Source organism: Callionymus lyra, chromosome 5 (assembly GCF_982586985.1).
Source record: "Callionymus lyra chromosome 5, fCalLyr1.hap1.1, whole genome shotgun sequence".
NCBI classification, from domain to species: Eukaryota; Metazoa; Chordata; class Actinopteri; order Syngnathiformes; family Callionymidae; genus Callionymus; species Callionymus lyra.
This window is the reverse complement of record NC_141822.1, coordinates 35,836,047-35,857,631: the sequence shown is the minus strand read 5'-3', so window position 1 is coordinate 35,857,631 and position 21,585 is coordinate 35,836,047. Positions and strand designations below refer to the sequence as shown.

The 21,585-nt window shown below is 43.4% G+C and overlaps 1 protein-coding gene across 9 annotated transcripts in view; it reads left to right on the top strand.

Annotated features, from left to right (window-relative positions):
* Nucleotides 1-21,585, top strand: part of cdk5rap2 (CDK5 regulatory subunit associated protein 2) — a 39,169-nt gene that overhangs the window by 17,352 nt on the left and 232 nt on the right. For 4 of the 9 annotated variants that reach the window (XM_087792205.1, XM_087792204.1, XM_087792206.1 and 1 more), the window contains 27 exons: nt 644-756; nt 832-965; nt 3,235-3,360; nt 3,421-3,530; nt 4,579-4,677; nt 5,027-5,095; nt 5,671-5,849; nt 6,292-6,583; nt 6,809-8,030; nt 8,374-8,481; nt 8,745-8,893; nt 9,280-9,351; nt 9,742-9,980; nt 10,041-10,273; nt 10,933-10,984; nt 13,863-14,017; nt 15,071-15,325; nt 15,544-15,669; nt 19,414-19,521; nt 19,589-19,766; nt 19,926-20,047; nt 20,119-20,289; nt 20,344-20,397; nt 20,491-20,684; nt 20,743-20,895; nt 20,958-21,096; nt 21,157-21,307. In XM_087792205.1, the coding sequence (XP_087648331.1) occupies nt 644-756; nt 832-965; nt 3,235-3,360; nt 3,421-3,530; nt 4,579-4,677; nt 5,027-5,095; nt 5,671-5,849; nt 6,292-6,583; nt 6,809-8,030; nt 8,374-8,481; nt 8,745-8,893; nt 9,280-9,351; nt 9,742-9,980; nt 10,041-10,273; nt 10,933-10,984; nt 13,863-14,017; nt 15,071-15,325; nt 15,544-15,669; nt 19,414-19,521; nt 19,589-19,766; nt 19,926-20,047; nt 20,119-20,289; nt 20,344-20,397; nt 20,491-20,684; nt 20,743-20,895; nt 20,958-21,096; nt 21,157-21,257 (4,953 nt within the window). In that variant the 3' untranslated portion in view covers nt 21,258-21,307. The remainder of the gene's footprint in view (nt 1-643; nt 757-831; nt 966-3,234; nt 3,361-3,420; nt 3,531-4,578; nt 4,678-5,026; nt 5,096-5,670; nt 5,850-6,291; nt 6,584-6,808; nt 8,031-8,373; nt 8,482-8,744; nt 8,894-9,279; nt 9,352-9,741; nt 9,981-10,040; nt 10,274-10,932; nt 10,985-13,862; nt 14,018-15,070; nt 15,326-15,543; nt 15,670-19,413; nt 19,522-19,588; nt 19,767-19,925; nt 20,048-20,118; nt 20,290-20,343; nt 20,398-20,490; nt 20,685-20,742; nt 20,896-20,957; nt 21,097-21,156; nt 21,308-21,585) is intronic. The other 5 variants (XM_087792199.1, XM_087792201.1, XM_087792198.1 and 2 more) reach the window with 5 other exon arrangements.

The window sequence follows — 21,585 nt, the reverse complement described above, 5'->3', positions numbered from 1 at the left end:
AATATACACAGAGCCTCAGCTCACAACTTTTTTCCTGTCTGTGTTTGGGTAGTTCTACGGAAGAAATGCTACAGGCTAGAGCAGGGGTGGGCAAACTCGGTCCTCAAGGGCCGGCGTGGGTGCAGGCTTTTGTTCAAACCGATCAAGTGTGCACAAATTAACCAATGAAGTTTCAGCTTCAAGTTTCAACGAGCAACACCAGACTGACAATCAACTGACAATCAACTGATTACACTCCTTAAGACTCCTGATTGGTCAAAAGGTGTCCTCTTGATTGGTTGGAACAAAAACCGGCATCCACTGCGGCCCTTGAGGACCGAGTTTTCCCACCCCTGGGCTAAAGTAATGACAATTTCACATGCTTAATGACACACTTCTCTGCTTTTAGACTGGGTTTTATTTTATTGGTGGTCATGAATATACTGATAGCTCCCAAACAAAATTAATATTAGATATAATTGTGCATATTGAGTAAGAAGGGTTTTTGAATGAAATTCCTGGGTAGTGCTAAGCTGGTTCATCTGATAATCAAGCGGACATTGGAAAACTTGCTAGGAAAAAGTTAAGGTTCTATCTGTGCTTGTGAAAGAAGAACGTAACTTCAATATAAAACTTGTTTAAAATAATTTTCCCTGTCCTCCAGGCATTAGCTCCCATTGTAGACTTTCAGCAGGAACACACTACTCTACACAAAGCCTTGAGAGCAGAGCAACACCTCTACAGCAACCTGGTCCGAGCTGTGAAAGAGCAGGACAGGTGAGCACGCTTTCTTGATCTGCTGTTTTCCCAACTTATTGTAGACTTAATTGAGTTTTTGTAAATGCTTTGCAGTGTGCAGCGCCTCCATGCACTGCAACTGGAGCTGACGGCGGTGCAGCTTCTGCGCCAGCAACTGGAGGAGAGCATCAAGGCTAATGAGGTGCTCAGGAACGACATGGAGAGGGAGATAACCCGAGTCAGAGAAGGTGCAGTGCATTCACACTAGCTTTCAAACTATGGTCTGTTACAAGAAAGTAAATACAAGAAAACTGCAGACCTTAACTATTGATATTATATACACTTGTATTATTACACTGGTTCTTAGCTGTCGTCTGGTTACTCGTTGTATTTTCTTATCCAGTTTAAATCTTGAATCATCATCTATGGATATAAACTTTACAATCATCATCTCAGCAGCAACTGCAAATCCACTTGACACGCACCTTTTCTGTTTAGCTCTTTGTCTACTGTGATAATGAATGAACATTTTTGTTTTTCCCTCATCCCTTCATCAACATCAAGTCAACATTTCTCTTCTCTCTTTAACCCTTCAAATCTATCATCACATTCCCACTTGCATGTTGAATCATCTACCTTTCTCCACTTGTCTGTCCTTTTAATAAAAAGACTGAATACATGTTTGTCTTGTTTTGTTCCTCACTCTTCGCTCACTGTCTGTGCAATTAAAAAGCTTTTTTGTTGTTTAATCACATAACCACCATCACATTCTCTCCTAATCCAACCATCTGTCACATCAATTAGTCACATACAGAATCCCATTTTATAATGACTTAAAGAAGGCAAGAGATGGATTTCAAAAAGAAGATTACTCTCATCTCAATCTGTCACAAACCGCAAATGAGTTAATGTAATTATGAAGGAGGGCCATGTGATCATGTCATGTGTTCTGTAAAGAGCAGTCTCATCTGCATCTGGTATGAAAATTGGTCAGTTGTGAGCCTGTTCCGTCCATGTCAGATCCGTTTTGATGAATATATGCACACTGAGTTTCATTTATGAAGCATGAGTAAATCCCAAACGCAGATTTTTCCATAAAGGTCTCGGCTACGAGAAATCTACTCTGGATTCATGAACCTCACTCAACAGGATCGTAAACATGTTTATATGATGAATTCAGAAAGTGACAACAGCTCATAGTAATGAGTAATTGGTGTCAGTCTCCATCCACGAATAGACAATGATCACCATATCATTATTTTGGGTGAAGTGAAGTTCAGAAAAAAGTTTTATTTGTTGTGACAGGATAGTCAAAATGCAGGGATGTTTCAGATTAGTCCTCCAACATTACTATCCTATACGACTATTTAATCTGATTCTAACAGATGAATCGCTGTAGTTAAAGAAGCTCTTAGACCTTCTACCTGTTCAGGTGATCTCATTTGAGGCGTGTCGCAGAAGCAGGGAATATTTAATGTCAAGCTTACTTAACCGTGGTCCAATAATCTTGCCTTTGTAGAACATAGAACCATATCTTGGGTAGAAGTAAATGATTTGACTGATACTTGAGACTAATTAACGCACAAAAGAAACACTTAAGTCAAATAAGGAGTAAATTATCACCTGCTGACATTATTGAGGAAACCTCTCTTTCAGGAAATATACCTGACAATTGTTATATATTTTGTTATTTTAGACATTTATTACCCTATACTCTTATGTTTTTTTTTTAAACATTGTCATGTAATCTATTGAATGAATTTACGTGAATAAATTATTCATGAACATGAATTTTAAACCTGCTGAATGTTAACTAATTTAACTAAATTTTTCAAATTTCAGTTTAGTGCATTCTTGAATTTAAACGGCTCATGAGCAGGCTGTTCACATTTTACACACAAGTTAGTTCTGATTTTCTGACTTTCAATTAGTTTGTAAACAATATTCATTGTATTATAATTTATTAGAATTACCATCAACATAAAATGAATAATCTAAAACTCTCTTATTAATAATAATAAATGATAACAACCCAATGTTTTAAATTAAGCATCTAGAAACCAATCTGTTATTTTTCAGTTGAAAGTCAAATGTAAAAAGTGTAAAATGTCTTTCGTCCATTTGTCAGAGTGAAAATAATGCATATTTTTTTCTAAATAATCCTACTTTAATCTTACATTGGCCTGTGCATATGTGGTCTCTTTAATTCCTAGAAATCAAATTGGCATTAAAAAAATATTTTTTAATCATTTGTTGAACATTTAAAAAAGTAGTTACATTTAAATAAATATAAAATTAAGCGAAACTGCCCCATTTAGCTTTTTTTTTAATATTTTGCATAGGTTTTCGATATATATATATATATATATATAGAAATCGGATGCGTGTCAATGTTTGTCATGTGGATAATTCAGCCTTTCTTTAAAAGTGAATTGCTATTTTTATGTGTTTTTTTTCAGCATTCATATCAGTAACAATACATGCCTATTTCTTCTATTTGTGTTTTTTTTGGGTCAGATCTTAAAGAGCTTGAAGGTATGAGGCATCAGTTGGAAGACGCACATCGCTGGAACACCTCCTTGCAGGCCCGTCTAGGAGCCATGCAGAACCACAGTGGAGGAGTCGGAGGGGCCAATGATGCTGGTAAGTCCATTTTATAAAATAATTCAAAAGAGTTTCAACACTTGTTTTTTTTTTCTAAAGGAGACACTTCAAGCCCCATCGGTGATCAGACCTCTTACATGAGCATCTGCTTGGGTGACGACCAGGACGACAGCTTGTCTCTGCTTTCTGCTCAGGAGCTTCAAAAAATGGTACAGTACATGTTGTGTGATTTTTGGATGCCAATGACGGGATTAAAGGTTGTAATCATGAGTTTGGAAATTCTAATGTCCAATTTTGAATAAATTATATGCATTATATAAAGTTTTTAAGTTTTTATACACGTTTTGGGATATTTGGCTACTTATTTATATGTAAGGGGACACAAGACATCCATTAAAAATATATATTTTTTTCTCTTTAAATACCATATGTACATAAAATGATGATTTCCGAATATTAAGCTCCTTTCAGCAATTGCAATGCTATGCTGTACTATACCTGTACTTAATCTCTTCCCTCTCTCTTTTAAGATTATTATTATTATTAATTTGTTATGATTTGTTATTTTTTTCATACTGGGCTAGTATTAAAGCTAGCATAAATATTACAAGAACAGCTAACAGAACTTGTCAAAATTATATTTAGGTCATTTTTTCTTAAAATATATTTTGGGGGGTAAAAAAGAATAAGCATGTGCATCATTTTAATGAATGCAGCCTTAAGGGGTCACAAGCCAGTGTCTTTTTAAGCCGGTCCCAAGCCAAGATAAATGCAGAGGGTTGTTTCAGAAACGGCATCCGACGTAAAATCTTTGCCAAAACCAAATATGCGAATCACAACCATGACTTCCATACCGGATTGGTCGAGGCAAGGGTTAACAACGACCGCCATTGGTGCTGATAACCTACAGGGCAACAATGGAAATTGGGCTACTGTGGGTCTACCAAAAAAGAACCTCAACACATGTTATGTTGAGTCGTGTACAGAGGAGGGATAGTGAGCATATTGGTAGAAGGATTCTGGGATTGGAGCTGCCAGGCAGGACTTCTAGAGGAAGACCAAAGAGAAGATTGATGGATGTAGTAAAAGAGGACATGAAGTTGGTTGGTGTGAGAGAGGGGGATACAGAGAACAGGTTTAGATGGAGGAGGTTGATTCTCTGTGGCGACTCCTGGAGGGAGCAGCCGAAAGGAAAAGAAGAAGAAAGATATGCATCATTTTAATGATTATGGTTAAGCATTGTTTCAATTTTTTCAGGTTTTGGAGCTGAAACAAAAGATAAAACGACTTGAGGCTCTAAATAATGATAACCAGAACAGTTGGACACATGGGTCCAGGAGCAGCTTTTTGAAAGAGGTCAGTAGAAATGTTGAGCTCTAACCTGTTGCCATTTAGCTTACTTGCAGTAAATCATTTCTAACCTTCACAGCTGGTAGTTCCTTTGTGACCTTATCTTCACCTTTATCTCTAAAGTCTGTTTAGTTGTATATCTAACAAGTGTTTGTAGTAGAGAATCTTCTACTCCTTTCTTCACCTTTCCTAACGTTTCCCTGTGTTTGTCTCCTATCTCTGTGTGAAACGATCTTGGCCACACCACATTAGACACGTCACACCATTCTGCTGTTGTCATGTCTTCTGTTTCATCATTCTGTTTTCTTTTATTGAGCCATTTTTGTCATACTCGCCTTCCATCCCATTACTCTAGCAGCTAGAGCAGACACGCCAGGACACTCTGGTCCCCAGAACCAGCCACCAGCGCAATAAACTGGACCAGGTAAGATGTTCATGACCTCTTGAAGTGGTAACATCTGTTGGGTTTTTTCATTTGTTGTGCAAAATGGGTGACAAAACCCTTTGCAATGCTGTTTATAGAAGAAAAAGAAATTCAAACTTACATGCTGCATATTGGGAAAATGTATATTTTAAACTTATAAAATTTGTAAAAAGTGTATGTTTGTTTTTTCCACATCTTTTCATAGTTTGATTCCATAAACCTCAGGCCATTCATACTAATAACGTATAAAATAAACAGTTTCATCACTTTTCTGTGACATTGTTTTCTGCAGTAATCAGATGTTTACATGATTTAGCATGAAAACGTAAGCCTTTTTCACTAATTTAAATTTGCGAGATTCTTTCATTTAGAATATTCAAATTATTTCAGTGCCTGTATTAATAAAGTAATAAAGTATTTAGGAAATTAATTCTAAATGTCAGTTATAAATGGTATTCATGTTTAGCCCGTTTTAATGTGTCTTCATATTATTTTAAAGCTCAGTTCTTAAGTGCTTGCGTTTTTTACCTATGTTGAGTTAAGATATTTTGTTTGTAAATTGTTATATTTTTCAGAACCTCTCTGGAAAGGTGTTGACTAACGAGAGCTTGGACAGCGGCCTCAGCCACAGTAGAGAACACGTTCACTCTGGCAGTAACACCGTGCACACTGGAGAGTCCTGGCCCATGATCAATTCACTGGAACTTGATTCTTTGAAGGCTGATCTTGGTGTGGAGTCACTGTTGCAGCTAAGGTTGGTTTCTGGCTTCTTTTTGGTCAAACTTTCGTCCCATTAATGCACTTTATATAACTTATGAACCAGTGGTTCAAACAGTGCTCTTTAGCTCAGCTCTTCACCACAACCTCCTGGTATAGAACCTTCAAAGATCTGGTCGGCTGAAGTTGTTTTCACAGAGAACATTTAAAAATACAAAAATTGTTAGAATCAAAATTGTTTATCAATATAAACCGAAAAAGAAATGGATGTAGGGATTTCCTGTCTTTATTTGTAAATTAAATGAGGTATATTGACTTATTTGCTTTTCTCATTGAACTGTTGGAGTTGTCAAATGTCTAAAAAGGAAGGCATTTTATTTGTAAAAAGATGCATTTTATAGATGTAATAAAACAAAATGGTATGATGCTGTGTTACAGCCAACAACAGACTTTTACTTATGATGTGTTTGTTCTCTCAGGGAGGAGATGCAAAAACTTCGCTCAGAGAAAATGGCGCTCCAGGGTTTGCTAAAGGAGCAGAATTCCACAGAGCGCAAAGAGGAGAGCACGGATATGTCAGCCAACAGTAGTGATGGGCGTACTGAGTGGAAACAGAGTGGGGAAATGTTGCAGAGTCAAGCTGCTGTCGGTGGACAGAAGACCTCCAATGCAAGATCAGAAAAAAGGACCAACACCAAAAAAAACCCTCAAGATAAGAAATGTCTACAAGCCAAACTCCAATCTGTCGCCAAGAAGGCGACAAAGTCTCGGGTGAGCTATGTCAACATCATATTTTAACATGTTATGTAAACCAACACTATTTAACACTGAAATTATCTTATCTTATCTACTAGTTTTTAATTTTTAAATTTGTAGAATAAAAAACACTATTTCATATTAGTGACATTCCTCCAAACCATGTCTATATAAATTGGGTTCCTGTAACTCTGTATTTGTTGCTTCTTTGTTACATTTCTGCTTAATTTCTTTTCTTAGAGCGAATTAAAGTCAGGTCTGCCCATCCCAGTGAGGCTCAGAGCGTTGGATCAATGCTCTGATCAGAGCAGGGATGAGTGTCCAAGCGTCAGTTCTGTGGAGTTTGATCATGGTTCAGACACCACAGAGGGTCAATGTTCCTTCAACCAGCTGGGGCTCCTCTTACAGGAGTGCCAGGAGAAGGACTCCGTGATCCATGAGCTGAGGGAGCAGCTAAGGGAGAATGAGGATCTCAGCTGCAGATTCACTGAAGAATTACAAGCTCAGAAAAACACGATAGCTTACCTGACTGCATGTAGCTTGGACAGCCAGAACGGGCTCGCTCTGCACGCCGGAGTTTCTGATGCTTCCCTTCACAACAAATGTGAGGATCTCCACAAAGCCCTGCAGGAAAAAGATGAGCTCATCGCCAGGAACTCTGTTCTACTCAGCATGGCCAAGCAAGCCTTGTCGACCTTGGATCTGGAGGAGAGTCATCCAGAAATGAGGGAGCTCTGTTCGAAACTGGAAATGGAGCTAGAGAAAGGGGCTTCTTTCAACCAAAAGTCGAGAGAAGTAAGCGAAGATGCATTGACTGAGCTGCCGGTACAAAGTACAAAGAACTTACAAGCAGAACTTTTCGGGCAGAATAGGCAGGATGCAGAGCTGCAGGAGCGATTGAGGCCACATGAAGCAGCACAACACGGTGAAACAGGGGGGGGCCAAAGTTTATCACAAACAGAGTTGGGTGATCGCAACAAGGGTAAAGATCAAATTGAGACACAAAGATTGAAACAGCTGAACAATATTCTCTCGAGCTGTCTTGGCTCAGCAGAATCTGCCGTCACATCCCTGCTTGCCCATGACACTCACACTTGTAGTCCCAGCTCAGACCTGCAGCAGCACCTGGACCAACTCCTGACCTGGTTGAAAGAGAGACGAGAGCTGGAAAAGCTTGGAGAGACAACACTCCATCAGAACCTGTGTGCCCTGTATCAGCTCTTTAGCGCCCACTGGCGGAAAGTCTCTGAGCTGGAAACTTGCTTACAAGAAGAGAGGACACAGAGGGCTGAGGGTGACGACCACACCTCCACAGATAAAAGCCTGCCACCCAGTGTTCTGCTGCAACTGGAGACGCTCCACAAGGCCCTGAGGGAAAAGAAAAAAGCCTGTAAAAGTCTGGAGGAGAGATTGGCCTCAGCACAGTCAAATATGACCGAGACATCCCCCCCATCACACCTGGGTAGGAACACCCTCTTCTTTACCGTTCGTATCATGTGTCTCCTTTGTCCTTCTCTTGAATATATAGAAATGTGCTACAACATTCTTATGATAATATAACATTCAATGTTTAGAAATACATTTATATAACCTTTCTTCCACAGCAAAAATCAAATGTTTAGCCAAAAAGTTTTTCCAATGACAACTATTTTTGTATCATAAAATCTTTTTCATGCCAAACAACACTGACATCACACCATATGTAAATTAGCCTTTTAAATTGGCTGTGTCAATGAATGAGACCTTCCTAAAGAGTTGGGGTGTAGCTCTGATCCTCTTCCTAATGTGACATCTATCGCCTCCAGTGCCAGCTATGGAGCAGGATGACAAGTGCGTGCAGGTGGATTTGCAGGACCTTGGTTATGAAACCAGTGGCAAGAGTGAGAACGATAGGGAGGAGAGCAGTAGCACAGGTAGACAGACGTCTACTGACTAGATACTAATCTCTGACGTGGTGCTTCTGCATGAGGAACATCTGGAACCCTAACTTGGTCTCAGTGTTCTCTGTTTGGGTCCTATACTGCGCACCTTTTCTTCTGGTTGTCACATGATTTTCTTTTAACTGCACTGAAGCATGACCTTCTGAAAACTGCTTTCTGGGCACTTCCCTCCTCTTCTCACTCAGTCAATGCTGACACTTGCCTTCAGTTTCACTCCTGCACCTATGTGTTTTCAGATCTTGAGGTCAGGATCAGACCAGGCCGCAGTACTTCAAGTCTTCCGTCGCTGCTGAAACAAGAGCATGTCACTTTCTCTTCCACGGAAAATCTTGACTCTACGTCCAGTACTCCGTACCCGAGCTCACCTGCTCTCAGCTCAGCCAAGGTAGGGGCTAAAATTCAGTTGACAAATGTCTTCATAATGGATTCTGTTCTCACTGGTATATTCTTCTAATGTGTTCTGGTCAATTTGTGTGATCTTGCAATATTTTCTATATTCGCTCATCTTCTTTTTGAAGTCTGTGTGTGATAATCAGGAGTACAATAACAATGGCGTGTAAACAGATCAGCTCTTTAAATTTTTACAAACATGATATCAAATATCTCTTCACGAGGAGATTTTTCTTTGCTTCTTCTAAAATATGCTGTTATTTTCTATGAAATAAAAACAGTGGTCCCATGTGTTTTGTATTACTTAATTAAAGGTTGGGTAGATGATCTTAATGTTTCAAGCAACATTTTGTTTTCAAAAGTTCAATCTCCTTTCTTCAGACTCCTCTTGATAGCTGTGTTACCAGTGATGCAGGAGTGGTAAGAAAATGTTATCACAGTCAGACTGAAGAGGTAAGGGGCAAGACTAATGGTTTAAAAAAAAGTATTAAGAAAATTTCTATGGTTTGTAAATGATGGATGGTGTTTACAAAGTGCAGTTTATTACAATCTGATGTTAAGAGGACGATTCTTCTCAATATTCTCCCAATGAATCCATGGTTTCTTGTCCTTTTCAATAATTAGCAGGAAAAAAAGAAATTCAGAAAGCAGTTCAACTTCTTATTGTGCCACTATCAGGACCACTGATTTGAACAATGGTTGGAATTTTCATTTTCAAAATGTCTCTTAATCTGAATATCTGAGCACAATTTATTTAACTCATGGGATCCCAGAACACTTTCTGAAGGTCTGTGTTCTCTGTACCACATCTTTAATTTAAGATGACTTTGTTTCTTCTTTCAGGCCTGTCTGAAGTACACTCAAGTCTACGAGGACTGCGCTGTTTCAGAGGACTCTGCCATGGTGCTGAAGACCCAGCAAGAAAACAAATCCAGTGATCTAAGTCCCAGCAGGGCTCACCTGACAAGCAGCAAGAATCCAGACCAGGATGGTCAGCAGTTGAAGAGTCCAGATAAGCCGGAGAAGTCCCTAAACGGCAAGCAGCTCGCGCAGACCCGAAGCCGCTCCACGTCTCCTGCCAGGTCAACACGAACGCTCTGTCCTTCTGAGAGCAGCTCCACTCATTATTTCTCCTGCCACAGATTGGACTCTCTGGTTCAGTCTCAGGCCCGGGAACTGTCACAGCTCAGGCAGCAGATCAAGGAGAGTCGCCGGCTTGGGGATCTGCAGCGTGGCCAGCTGCTGGAGCTGAGTAAGGCCTTCCAGCAGCTCCTGCAAGCGAGCGAGGTGGACTGCTATATTGGAGAGGTGGTGAAGGGACAGCTGGACAAGAGCATGAGCATCCTGGATAGACTGGAAGGACGGCTGGACAAAGGTGAGGACATCCTCATGTGTTTGTGAGTAATTATTTCGCCAGGTTCCAAAATAAGACAACTGGACTGTGATGTAGCCACTAAGTCTGGGTAAAAAAAGATTTCATCGAACTATTAACAATATCAATTATTGGAGCATGAGTTCGATTATTTGCCCGTCATCAAGCAGCGTTCATGTCAGGTTGAAGCTTAGAAGCCTTCATAACATACACACACCATGACCTGCAGTTCAAATACGAACCCACTTGACAAGGTATCGCACTGCGCTAATGTTAGCTTCTGACAAAAAGCCATCTGGGACAAAACAAATGAAACCATTGAGATGACGGATGAATTAGGAGTTAGGAACATACGTAGTAGAAAACAAAGCTTCCATAGGTGCTTGAACTACAAACATCATGATGCAACGTAAACGTCTAACTGAAACACTATTCCATGAATTAATGAAGTTGTGAAACATGACACAATGGAAAATGTTGTCATGAGAGTGTCGCTGTGACACATGGACATAGTTTTCACTTTTTATTAAAAAGAACCTCACCGAGTTGAAAAAAGACTTGACTTAAGTTTTCTGTTGTTCATGTTTATTATTACAAAAAATACAGTATTTTTTATTTGAAGATTGATTGAAGCTGACTAGTCTGTCTTTTCTCTCTTGTAGGAGATTCTCATCTGGACAGTCAAGATATGGCGGCACTAGAACTGTCTCGCAGGTAAATTTGTTTAAAAAAATGAAGCCGCTTTGAAATCCAGAGAGCCGAGAGATTGTTTGTCGTTCACCTTGACCCAGAGACAAAACAAGGAATACCACAAGCATTTTTGTTTTCAGGCCTTGGGGTCGCCTTGACCCGGAGATAACACAAGGGTTAAATAATTGAATTAACTGAAACAGTACATTTCTTACAGCATGAATGTATCTTTTGTCACGGTGTGTTCTGAATGATTATGTCACTCACTCACTCACTCACTCACTCACTCACTCACTCACTCACTCACTCACTCACACACTCACACTCACACTCACTCACTCACTCACTCACTCACTCACTCACTCACTCACTCACTCACTCACTCACTCACTCACTCACTCACTCACTCACTCACTCACTCACTCACTCACTCACTCACTCACTCACTCACTCACTCACTCACTCACTCACTCACTCACTCACTCACTCACTCACTCACTCACTCACTCACTCACTCACTCACTCACTCACTCACTCACTCACTCACTCACTCACTCACTCACTCACTCACTCACTCACTCACTCACTCACTCACTCACTCACTCACTCACTCACTCACTCACTCACTCACTCACTCACTCACTCACTCACTCACTCACTCACTCACTCACTCACTCACTCACTCACTCACTCACTCACTCACTCACTCACTCACTCACTCACTCACTCACTCACTCACTCACTCACTCACTCACTCACTCACTCACTCACTCACTCACTCACTCACTCACTCACTCACTCACTCACTCACTCACTCACTCACTCACTCACTCACTCACTCACTCACTCACTCACTCACTCACTCACTCACTCACTCACTCACTCACTCACTCACTCACTCACTCACTCACTCACTCACTCACTCACTCACTCACTCACTCACTCACTCACTCACTCACTCACTCACTCACTCACTCACTCACTCACTCACTCACTCACTCACTCACTCACTCACTCACTCACTCACTCACTCACTCACTCACTCACTCACTCACTCACTCACTCACTCACTCACTCACTCACTCACTCACTCACTCACTCACTCACTCACTCACTCACTCACTCACTCACTCACTCACTCACTCACTCACTCACTCACTCACTCACTCACTCACTCACTCACTCACTCACTCACTCACTCACTCACTCACTCACTCACTCACTCACTCACTCACTCACTCACTCACTCACTCACTCACTCACTCACTCACTCACTCACTCACTCACTCACTCACTCACTCACTCACTCACTCACTCACTCACTCACTCACTCACTCACTCACTCACTCACTCACTCACTCACTCACTCACTCACTCACTCACTCACTCACTCACTCACTCACTCACTCACTCACTCACTCACTCACTCACTCACTCACTCACTCACTCACTCACTCACTCACTCACTCACTCACTCACTCACTCACTCACTCACTCACTCACTCACTCACTCACTCACTCACTCACTCACTCACTCACTCACTCACTCACTCACTCACTCACTCACTCACTCACTCACTCACTCACTCACTCACTCACTCACTCACTCACTCACTCACTCACTCACTCACTCACTCACTCACTCACTCACTCACTCACTCACTCACTCACTCACTCACTCACTCACTCACTCACTCACTCACTCACTCACTCACTCACTCACTCACTCACTCACTCACTCACTCACTCACTCACTCACTCACTCACTCACTCACTCACTCACTCACTCACTCACTCACTCACTCACTCACTCACTCACTCACTCACTCACTCACTCACTCACTCACTCACTCACTCACTCACTCACTCACTCACTCACTCACTCACTCACTCACTCACTCACTCACTCACTCACTCACTCACTCACTCACTCACTCACTCACTCACTCACTCACTCACTCACTCACTCACTCACTCACTCACTCACTCACTCACTCACTCACTCACTCACTCACTCACTCACTCACTCACTCACTCACTCACTCACTCACTCACTCACTCACTCACTCACTCACTCACTCACTCACTCACTCACTCACTCACTCACTCACTCACTCACTCACTCACTCACTCACTCACTCACTCACTCACTCACTCACTCACTCACTCACTCACTCACTCACTCACTCACTCACTCACTCACTCACTCACTCACTCACTCACTCACTCACTCACTCACTCACTCACTCACTCACTCACTCTCACACACACACACACACACACACACAGCCTTCTGACCCCAGTCTCTCATTTGTTGCCTCCTGCTGCTGACACAATTTTTCTCTTTCTGTCCGACCAATCACAGAGGTCACATTGTTATTAAGTGGGTCACTGTGTTTTTGGCAGAGGAAACATTTAGTAAATTCACTCAATGGCTGCAGCAACAAGAACTTTATTAGCACTCGTTTGAGCACACGAGTGGTTCAGAAGACGTTATAAAGATGTTTGTCAAATAAATATACAAGATTTTGTTCCTGCCTCATCAGAGTCAGACATTAAACTTTATCACCAACGTTCAGTGTTGCAGAGCAGCTGATAAATCATGGTTGTTCGCCCCAAAGCTGCAGCGACAGCACAGTCAGGATCCAGCAAGAGATAGATAACCTGCGTGTGGAACTTGGGGGTGACAGAGAGATGATGCAGCAGGACATGGCCTTCTTGATCCAGCAGAATCAGGCCCTGTCCGAATGTGCAAAAGAGCAGTTGGACCTGTGAGTGGGTTTGTCCAGTGTGACAGTTGCTGTGAACTCTCTCCCTCCAGAGCTGTGTGGTTTGTTTTTGTGCTGGAGTTGTGTGTCACACCCATGTTGTTTACCATTAATCCACCTTTTCCTCCTGCCAGGCTGGCCGTCGAGCTGCAGGAGAAGAACCAACTCATCCAGAGCCTGCGGGGCCAGGTCAGAGGTCAAAGTCCCAGCAGCCACCAAGGCTCTGACCAATACTCGGACGGCACCTCGTCTACCTGTCGCAGCAGCCCGACCAGACATCAAGTTCTTCGTAAGTGCTTGTGTTGACATCGCCTGGAGCATTGAATGTCTGGATGTGCTGGAAACATTCTTTTGGTTTGTAATTTACAGACCCAACTGTCCATGTCAAAACTTGTCAAAGAAAACGTTTGATGTTGTCACACATTTATTGATTTATATTGATATTGTCATTTCCTGAAAATGGTAAATTGCTGAAAATCTATTTATATTAACATTTGAAATACTTGATGACGTGCATGGTTCATGGCTCTGACTCCTGTGGAGGCAGATTTACATGTAAGAAGTGAAAAGAGAATCTTGTTGTAATGCTTAATATCAAGACATCAGCTTTCAATGACACCAACACCGACATGCACACAGGACCTATTTGTTCTACAAATAAGGTGTATTGAATTTCAATGTATATATATAGCAACTTCTTGTGTCTAATTCATATTAACTATAAATACATTAAAGAATAGAGATGTGTTCAGCAACACTATTCTAGACGGAACTCTCCGCACGTCATAAAGCTCCAATTTTTTTGGTCAAATGTTGGTTTTGTTAGTATCATGTCTTTATTATTAAACACAACCACAGCTTGTTGATCTACCGAGACCCCACACATATACCAGTAACAACACTGACAACCAGTGAACGTAACAGATTTTAAGCAATTTGAAGATACGAGAAACGAGTCCCTGAGTCATTATTGTTACAGAGTCTTGTTTTGCAAATGAATGAACCTGGTGAATACAGTCATGTGATCTGATGGCGTGATAGAAGCTAGTGTGCATGCGTGTGAATACTGTCATTTTTTTCATCCTGTACTGACGACCAGCAAAGGCTATAGTATGTTACTTTGGTGGACTAACGTGATCAGATTCTTGAGGTTAGCAGGAACAAAAATGGAGGTCGTCTCACGAGCTGCAGCACTTGTTGCACAAACGAAACTGGCCGGTGTCGAGTTTCACTTATGCATTATTGAGCAGCATCACCAGGTTCTGCTGGTCGTCACACAGAGCTAAACCTGACCAATCGTCAAACCCTGTGATGTCAGCTGACTTCCTCTCACAACTCTCAGGACACAGCGACGCCCGGGTGCAGCAGGAGGGAGGAGGGGAGCGGCTGCAGGGGGAGAAGGAGCGACTGCAGGAGCAGCTCAGGAACAAAGAGGAGCTCAACGCCTCCCTGCGCCGGGAGCTGGACCTGCACCGCTCCATCATGGCCCAGAGTGGCTCCTGCTGTCAGGAGCAGAGCCAGGAACAGACCCAGGCACCTGATGACGCCAGGATTGTGTGCTCACACACTAACGCACCTCCGCAGTCCGTCAGTGCAGGTTTGTCATGTGACTTCCTGTCTACTGAAGACTTTTGACTCCTATCGCACGCACGCACGCACACACACACACACACACACACAATATGGCCGTGCCAGTGTGAAAAAACGGATTGGCTGTTGCCAGATGTTTGAGGAGATTCTAAATGGTGTAGGAAGTGACACGACCATATATGGAAGCATGATGCATCCATTGAGATGGAGGTGTTGGTGTTTCAGATCTGCTGGCCGAGCACCTGCAGGAGATCCGAGCCCTGCGTCAGCGTCTGGAGGAGAGCATCAGCACCAATGACCGTCTGAGGGAACAGCTGGAGAAAAGGCTGGCCCAACTCGACAGGGACTCCGGTACTAAATGACACACCTGAAGTCGCACACAATCGACCAGTTTTTTCTCATGTTTACACACACATTAAAACATAAGGATACACACATGTAAACACAATCATAAGTTATGCACATAGACACTTCCGCTTCCGGTGAGCCTTTGATCGGCTGCTTGAACGTAAGCTCCTGCAATAATTGCCAAAAACAGTCGTTTTAACGACTACTTGTCCGGATTTTATGCTCATATCACTTAAGATATGTATCAAGCATCTATGATCTATGATCGTGATGCTCTTTTCAACATCAGAGAGTCGATGGAGGACTTCACTCGTGACAGTTACCAACGTCCGGTGAACGTGTTTCCGGCTCCGCTTCTCGACTCGGACTCTGTGGAATATCGTTTGATCTCTCGGGTACCGGGCAATTTCCACAAGCGATCGAGTCGGGCTGGAGTACAGGTCAGGATGAGACGCGCAGTCGCGATTGCTCGGAACAACTCTGACGTCTTCGAACGTCATCGATGTTTGATCGACATTCCTCTCGCTGAAGAGAATGATGACACATCAGCGCTGCCGTCTGTCCAGACCTCAACGAAAGGTGGCAAGAATTTTTCATTTCCTCTCTTTAATTCGGCTTTTACTACCGAGTTGAACTTCAGTGACAGCTGGTACCCACGTGACCGCTGTTCGCTTCAAAAGATCCCGCTCTGCGCGCCTGTCAGTGACGCGGCGTCGTCAGTGACGTCATCGGTGCTGAATGTGGGACTTCTTAATGTTCGCTCCATTACTAATAAATCCTTTATTCTTAATGATCTTTTCACAAGAGTTAATTTGGATTTATTATGTCTTTCTGAGACTTGGCAGAGAGAGAAAGAGTTTATTCATCTGAACGAACTCTGTCCAGTAGGGAGCGCTGTTCTGGGGAAGCCTCGCCTCTCTGGTTGTGGGGGAGGTCTTGCTACTGTTTTTAGGGAGAGTTGTTCTTGCAAAGTGATTCAGACACAGGAATTCACTTCTTTTGAATCTCAGATGATCTTGGTTGGTTCTACAAGTCCTTTCTATTGTGTGTCAATCTACCGCCCACCTGGTCCTGCGGCGGTGTTCTTGAAAGACTTTAGTGACTTCTTATCTTCCATTATTCAAATGGAATCTGTTCTTATTCTTGGAGACTTTAATCTTCATGTTGATGACGTCACATCTTGTTCTGCTAAAGAACTTTTAACTTTAACTGAAGCCTTTAATTTTGAGCAAGATGTTTCTGAACCCACTTATCAAAAAGGCCACATTTTAGACTTAGTTTTTACTCTTGGCCTGGCCATTTCTAATGTATCTGTACATGATGTCCATCTGAGTGATCATTCTCTTGTCTTGTTTAACCTGGACTTCATCCCTGAACCTAAGCCTTTGAAAGTTAGGTCTCAGAGGCGTGTCATCTCAGCCGATACTGCAGACAGTTTTTCTGCTATGTTGGACGCTCTTTCCTTTGATGACTGCACAGACGTGGACAGTTTGATTCACTGTTTCACTGGTCATTGTGTTGAAATACTGGATCAAGTGGCACCTGTTAAATCGAACATGAAAATTCAGAAAAAACGGTGCCCTTGGACAAATGAAGATCTCCTGAGTCTGAAGAGACTTTGTTGAAAGACTGAGCGTCTCTGGAAGTCTACTAAACTTGAGGTGCACAGACTTCACCTCAGGGATCTGTTGACTTCTTACAATGAGATGGTAGAAACTGCTAGATCTGATTACATCAGAAAACTGGTAGCAGCAAATAGGAAAAACCCCAAAGTTTTGTTTGACACGATTAATTCTCTTGTGTCTCCTGCTCCTCAAATTACGCCTGTCTTCTGTGAAGCTGACAGCAATGCATTGTTGAGATTTTTCATTGACAAAATTAAATTGATCAAAGAGAAAATCTCTCCCCCTTTGTTTGGAACCTCTACTGTCTCTGAGCCCATCTCCTCCTCTTGGTCCTCCTTCACTGCTGTATCTTTGGGTGATATTTCAGCACTAGTGAACAAGATGAAACCATCCTCTTGCTCAGATGACGTCCTTCCTTGTAGGCTTTTATCAAGTATTTGATGTAATTGGCCCCTGGGTTACCAATATGGTGAACCTCTCCCTTTCCACAGGGGTTTTTCCCAATGCATTTAAACATGCCATTGTGGAGCCTCTGCTCAAAAAACCAGGCTTAGACCCAACTGACCTCAGTAATTTCAGGCCTATTTCTAAGCTCCCTTTCTTGTCCAAGATCTTGGAGAAGGTGGTGTCTGAGCAGCTGTCTTTGTTCCTGGATCAGAGCGACATCCATGAGAAGTTTCAGTCTGGCTTCCGTAAACATCACTCTACGGAGACAGCTTTATTGAAAGTGTCCAGTGACATCATGATGTCGGCTGACTCGGGTAAATTCACTGTTCTGGTGCTCTTGGATCTGTCCTCAGCCTTTGACACAGTTGATCACCAGATCCTGCTGAGAAGACTGAGGGTTGAAGTGGGACTGTCTGGGTCTGTGTTAGAATGGTTCTCATCTTACCTTTCTGGGCGCAGTTTTAGTGTATCTGCCAATCAAATGAGGTCTGAATCGGCAGATCTGTTGTTTGGAGTCCCTCAAGTTTCTGCTCTGGGTCCTTTATTGTTTTTGCTGTACTTGATTCCCCTCGGTAAAATCATTCAGAGATTTCCAGATGTTTCTTATCACATGTTTGCTGATGACATCCAGCTCTACTGCTCTTTTGATCCAACTGAGCCCCAAAGGCTGAACAGCTTAGTCAATTGTTTGCTAGAAATCAAACAATGGCTGAGTGAAAACACTTTACAGCTAAATGTGGACAAAACTGAAACTCTGGTGATTGCTCCTGATAAGATTCCAGGGTTGAGTCAGTACTTGGGTGACTAGGTCAGTCTGTCAAACTGAGCCTGAGAAACCTGGGTGTTGTATTTGATAAAGACATGTCTCTTGTTCAACACTGCAGAAAACTGACCAGAAACTGTTTCCTTCAACTGAGAAAAATCTCTAAACTTAGGAAAATGTTGTCGGAACATGATCTGGAGCTTGTAATCCATGCGTTTGTTTCTTCTCGTCTGGACTATTGTAACAGTTTGTTTTCATGTCTTAACAAGAAGGAGCTGTCTCGTCTGCAGTTGATTCAGAACTCTGCAGCGAGAATTCTGACCCGCTCAAGTAGAAGAACTCACATTTCTCCGATCCTTAAAACTCTTCACTGGCTTCCAGTTTCTTTCAGGATCAACTTTAAAATTCTGGTTCTTACTTTCAGAGCTATTCATCGTCAGGCTCCTCCTTACATCACTGATCTGATCCAGCCTTACACCCCAGCTCGGGCTCTGAGGTCTGCGGATCAGAATCTACTTATGGTTCCACGCACACGGCTCAGGACCAGAGGAGAGAAATCTTTTCAGGCTGTTGCTCCTAAGCTTTGGAACGATCTTCCTCTCTCTTTGCGCTTGATGGAGTCTACTGACTCCTTTAAGAAACATCTTAAGACGTTTCTATTTGTTCAGGCTTTTCCTTGAATTTCTCGAACTCATGTGTTGTTCTCAGTATTATCTTGATCTTTAAAGTATGTACTTTTTTGAGTTTTGTTTTGATTGTCTAAGCGCTTTGTGACCCTGGTCTCGAAAAGCGCTATATAAATAAATATTACTTACTTACTTACAAACCTACATAAACTCTTACAGACTCGCACACAAACATACTGTACTCACACCAACACAGAACTTGAGAACGTTGTGTTGACACTTTCAGCACCCAACATCTTCATCCACGGCAGCAAGGACAAGCTGAGCAGTGATATGCGGCTGCTCTGGGACCAGAACCATTCTTTGAAGGAGCAGATGCAGCAGTTGTCCAGAGGTCAGACCTGCACACACGCTCGAAAAAGCAGTCGACGGCTCACACGTTCACTTTTGTGCGTTCTCAGACAAACAGCTGGAGATCGACAAGCTGACACACAGAACCTCTAAACTGGACCAGAGCCGGACTAAATGTGAGGTTCTGAGGCAGGAGAAGAAGCTGCTGCAGCAGAAGCTTCATGTCAGTCTCAGCGAGAACACACAACTGAAGGACTCACTGCACTGCAGCGCCGAGGAGCTCAGCAGGTACACAAACATACACACACATGAACAGATACACATGTATCAACAGTGTGTGTTTGGTCCTGCACAGACACTGACACTTATGAAGTGCTTTTGTTAAATGTCTGCTGGTCCATCTGTTTGAGACTTTGGGAATCACATGACTGTTCATCTGGCCTCCAGGCTGCAGGTGGAGTTGAAGCTGCAGCAGCAGCAGCTGACCGACTCACAGCGCCTCCTGCAGTCTCTGCGGGTGGAGGTGCAGGTGCTGGAGCAGATGAAGGGCGATGCTCAGAGGCACGGAGGTAGAGCCGAGTTGCACCTGGTGACCTGACCAACGGTTGGATCCTTAACGCGGTCTCTCCGTCCTCACCAGAGTCCGGCTCCGCTCCGTCCTCCGGCCAGCTGGACCTCAGCGAGCTGCTGTCGGAGATCCGCCGACTGCGCCTGCAGCTGGAGAGAAGCATCCAGACCAACACGGCTCTGAGACAGAAGCTGGAGGAGCAGCTGTCGAGACGCTGCATCAATATCAACTACCTGCTGCCAGGTGAGGTCACGTGACCGCAGCCATGAGCCCAGACTCACTGTGTGTGTGTTGCAGATGAAGGACGAGAGGTCAACCACCACAATGCTGACATAGGCTCCTGTTCCCATGGTAACGTGTACAGTATTTTCTAGAAGACATATGTGGACGTTGAATCAAAACCACTGGTGTCTCAGTCGTGCTAACACAGACCTGCTCCATTAGACGCGGACTCCAGCCTCAGCAGCGGTTCAGGAGAAGGCCTCGGTGACGCCCCCGACCGCCTGGTGCCGGGTCACAGGATGTGGGCCGACCGCGATGGCCGGCACGTGCTCGCGCTGATCGAAGACTTCCAAGCTCTCCGAAAGAAGATCTCAGAGGGACGCAAGCTATCGCGCAGCATGGACACACAAGTGCAGGTATGTCACATTGCTCATGTGTGCGGGACACAGATGCTCACTTGTCTTCTCTCCTCAGGGGTTGGACCAGGAACAGCTGACTGGTGTCTCCACCAGCCTCAACTCCATGCAGCAGGTTCTTGGAGAAGCTTCTCGACTCCTCAAACTTGTGTGGAGAGTCGAGTTACCTGCTGCTCGCCCTGCAGGAGACTCTAGCAGCAACAACCAGCGGGTACATGTACACACACACACATAACCACACACTCACAGACACACACTGACTGGTTATTCCAGCAGGACCAGCAGCTGATGGAGATCTCCAGGCTGAAGAGTCGATTACTGCAGCAGGAGAAGATGCTGAGTGGAGTCGTCAAACGTCTGCGAACCACCAACCAGCTGAAGGAGGGGATGGAGCAAGTGATCATGGACCAGCGTGCGTCTCTTCGTCTCTCACACACACACACACACGGTCTCACCAACTTCTCTCCTGCAGTGTCCCTCACGCATGGAGTTCTCAAGAAGGCCCGTGGGAACCTGGAGGTGAGTCACGGTAGCAGCTGGTCCGCCAAGACTTCAGTCGGTCACTCGTCTTGAACCGTGCTAGACTAGGATCGAAGTTGGCCCAAATGACCCTTCAGAGCGAGGTCAGTGAGCTCCATGCATGAACATGCTGCTGCATGATGTTCTGTCATGGGTTGCTTCACACTTGCATGACCTTTATTAGAAAAGGTTTGACTAACGGTAGATGTTTGGCAGCTGAACATGTAGAGCAGGGGCAATTCTGGTTCTCAAGTGCTGCAGTGGGAGCAGGTTTTTTTAAACAGGATTGTAATCAGTCTGGTGTTGCTTGTTTTAGCTGAAACCTTGTTTAAACTCTGCATGCTCACTCATTTGAAACAAACACTTGCTCCTCCCCTGCATG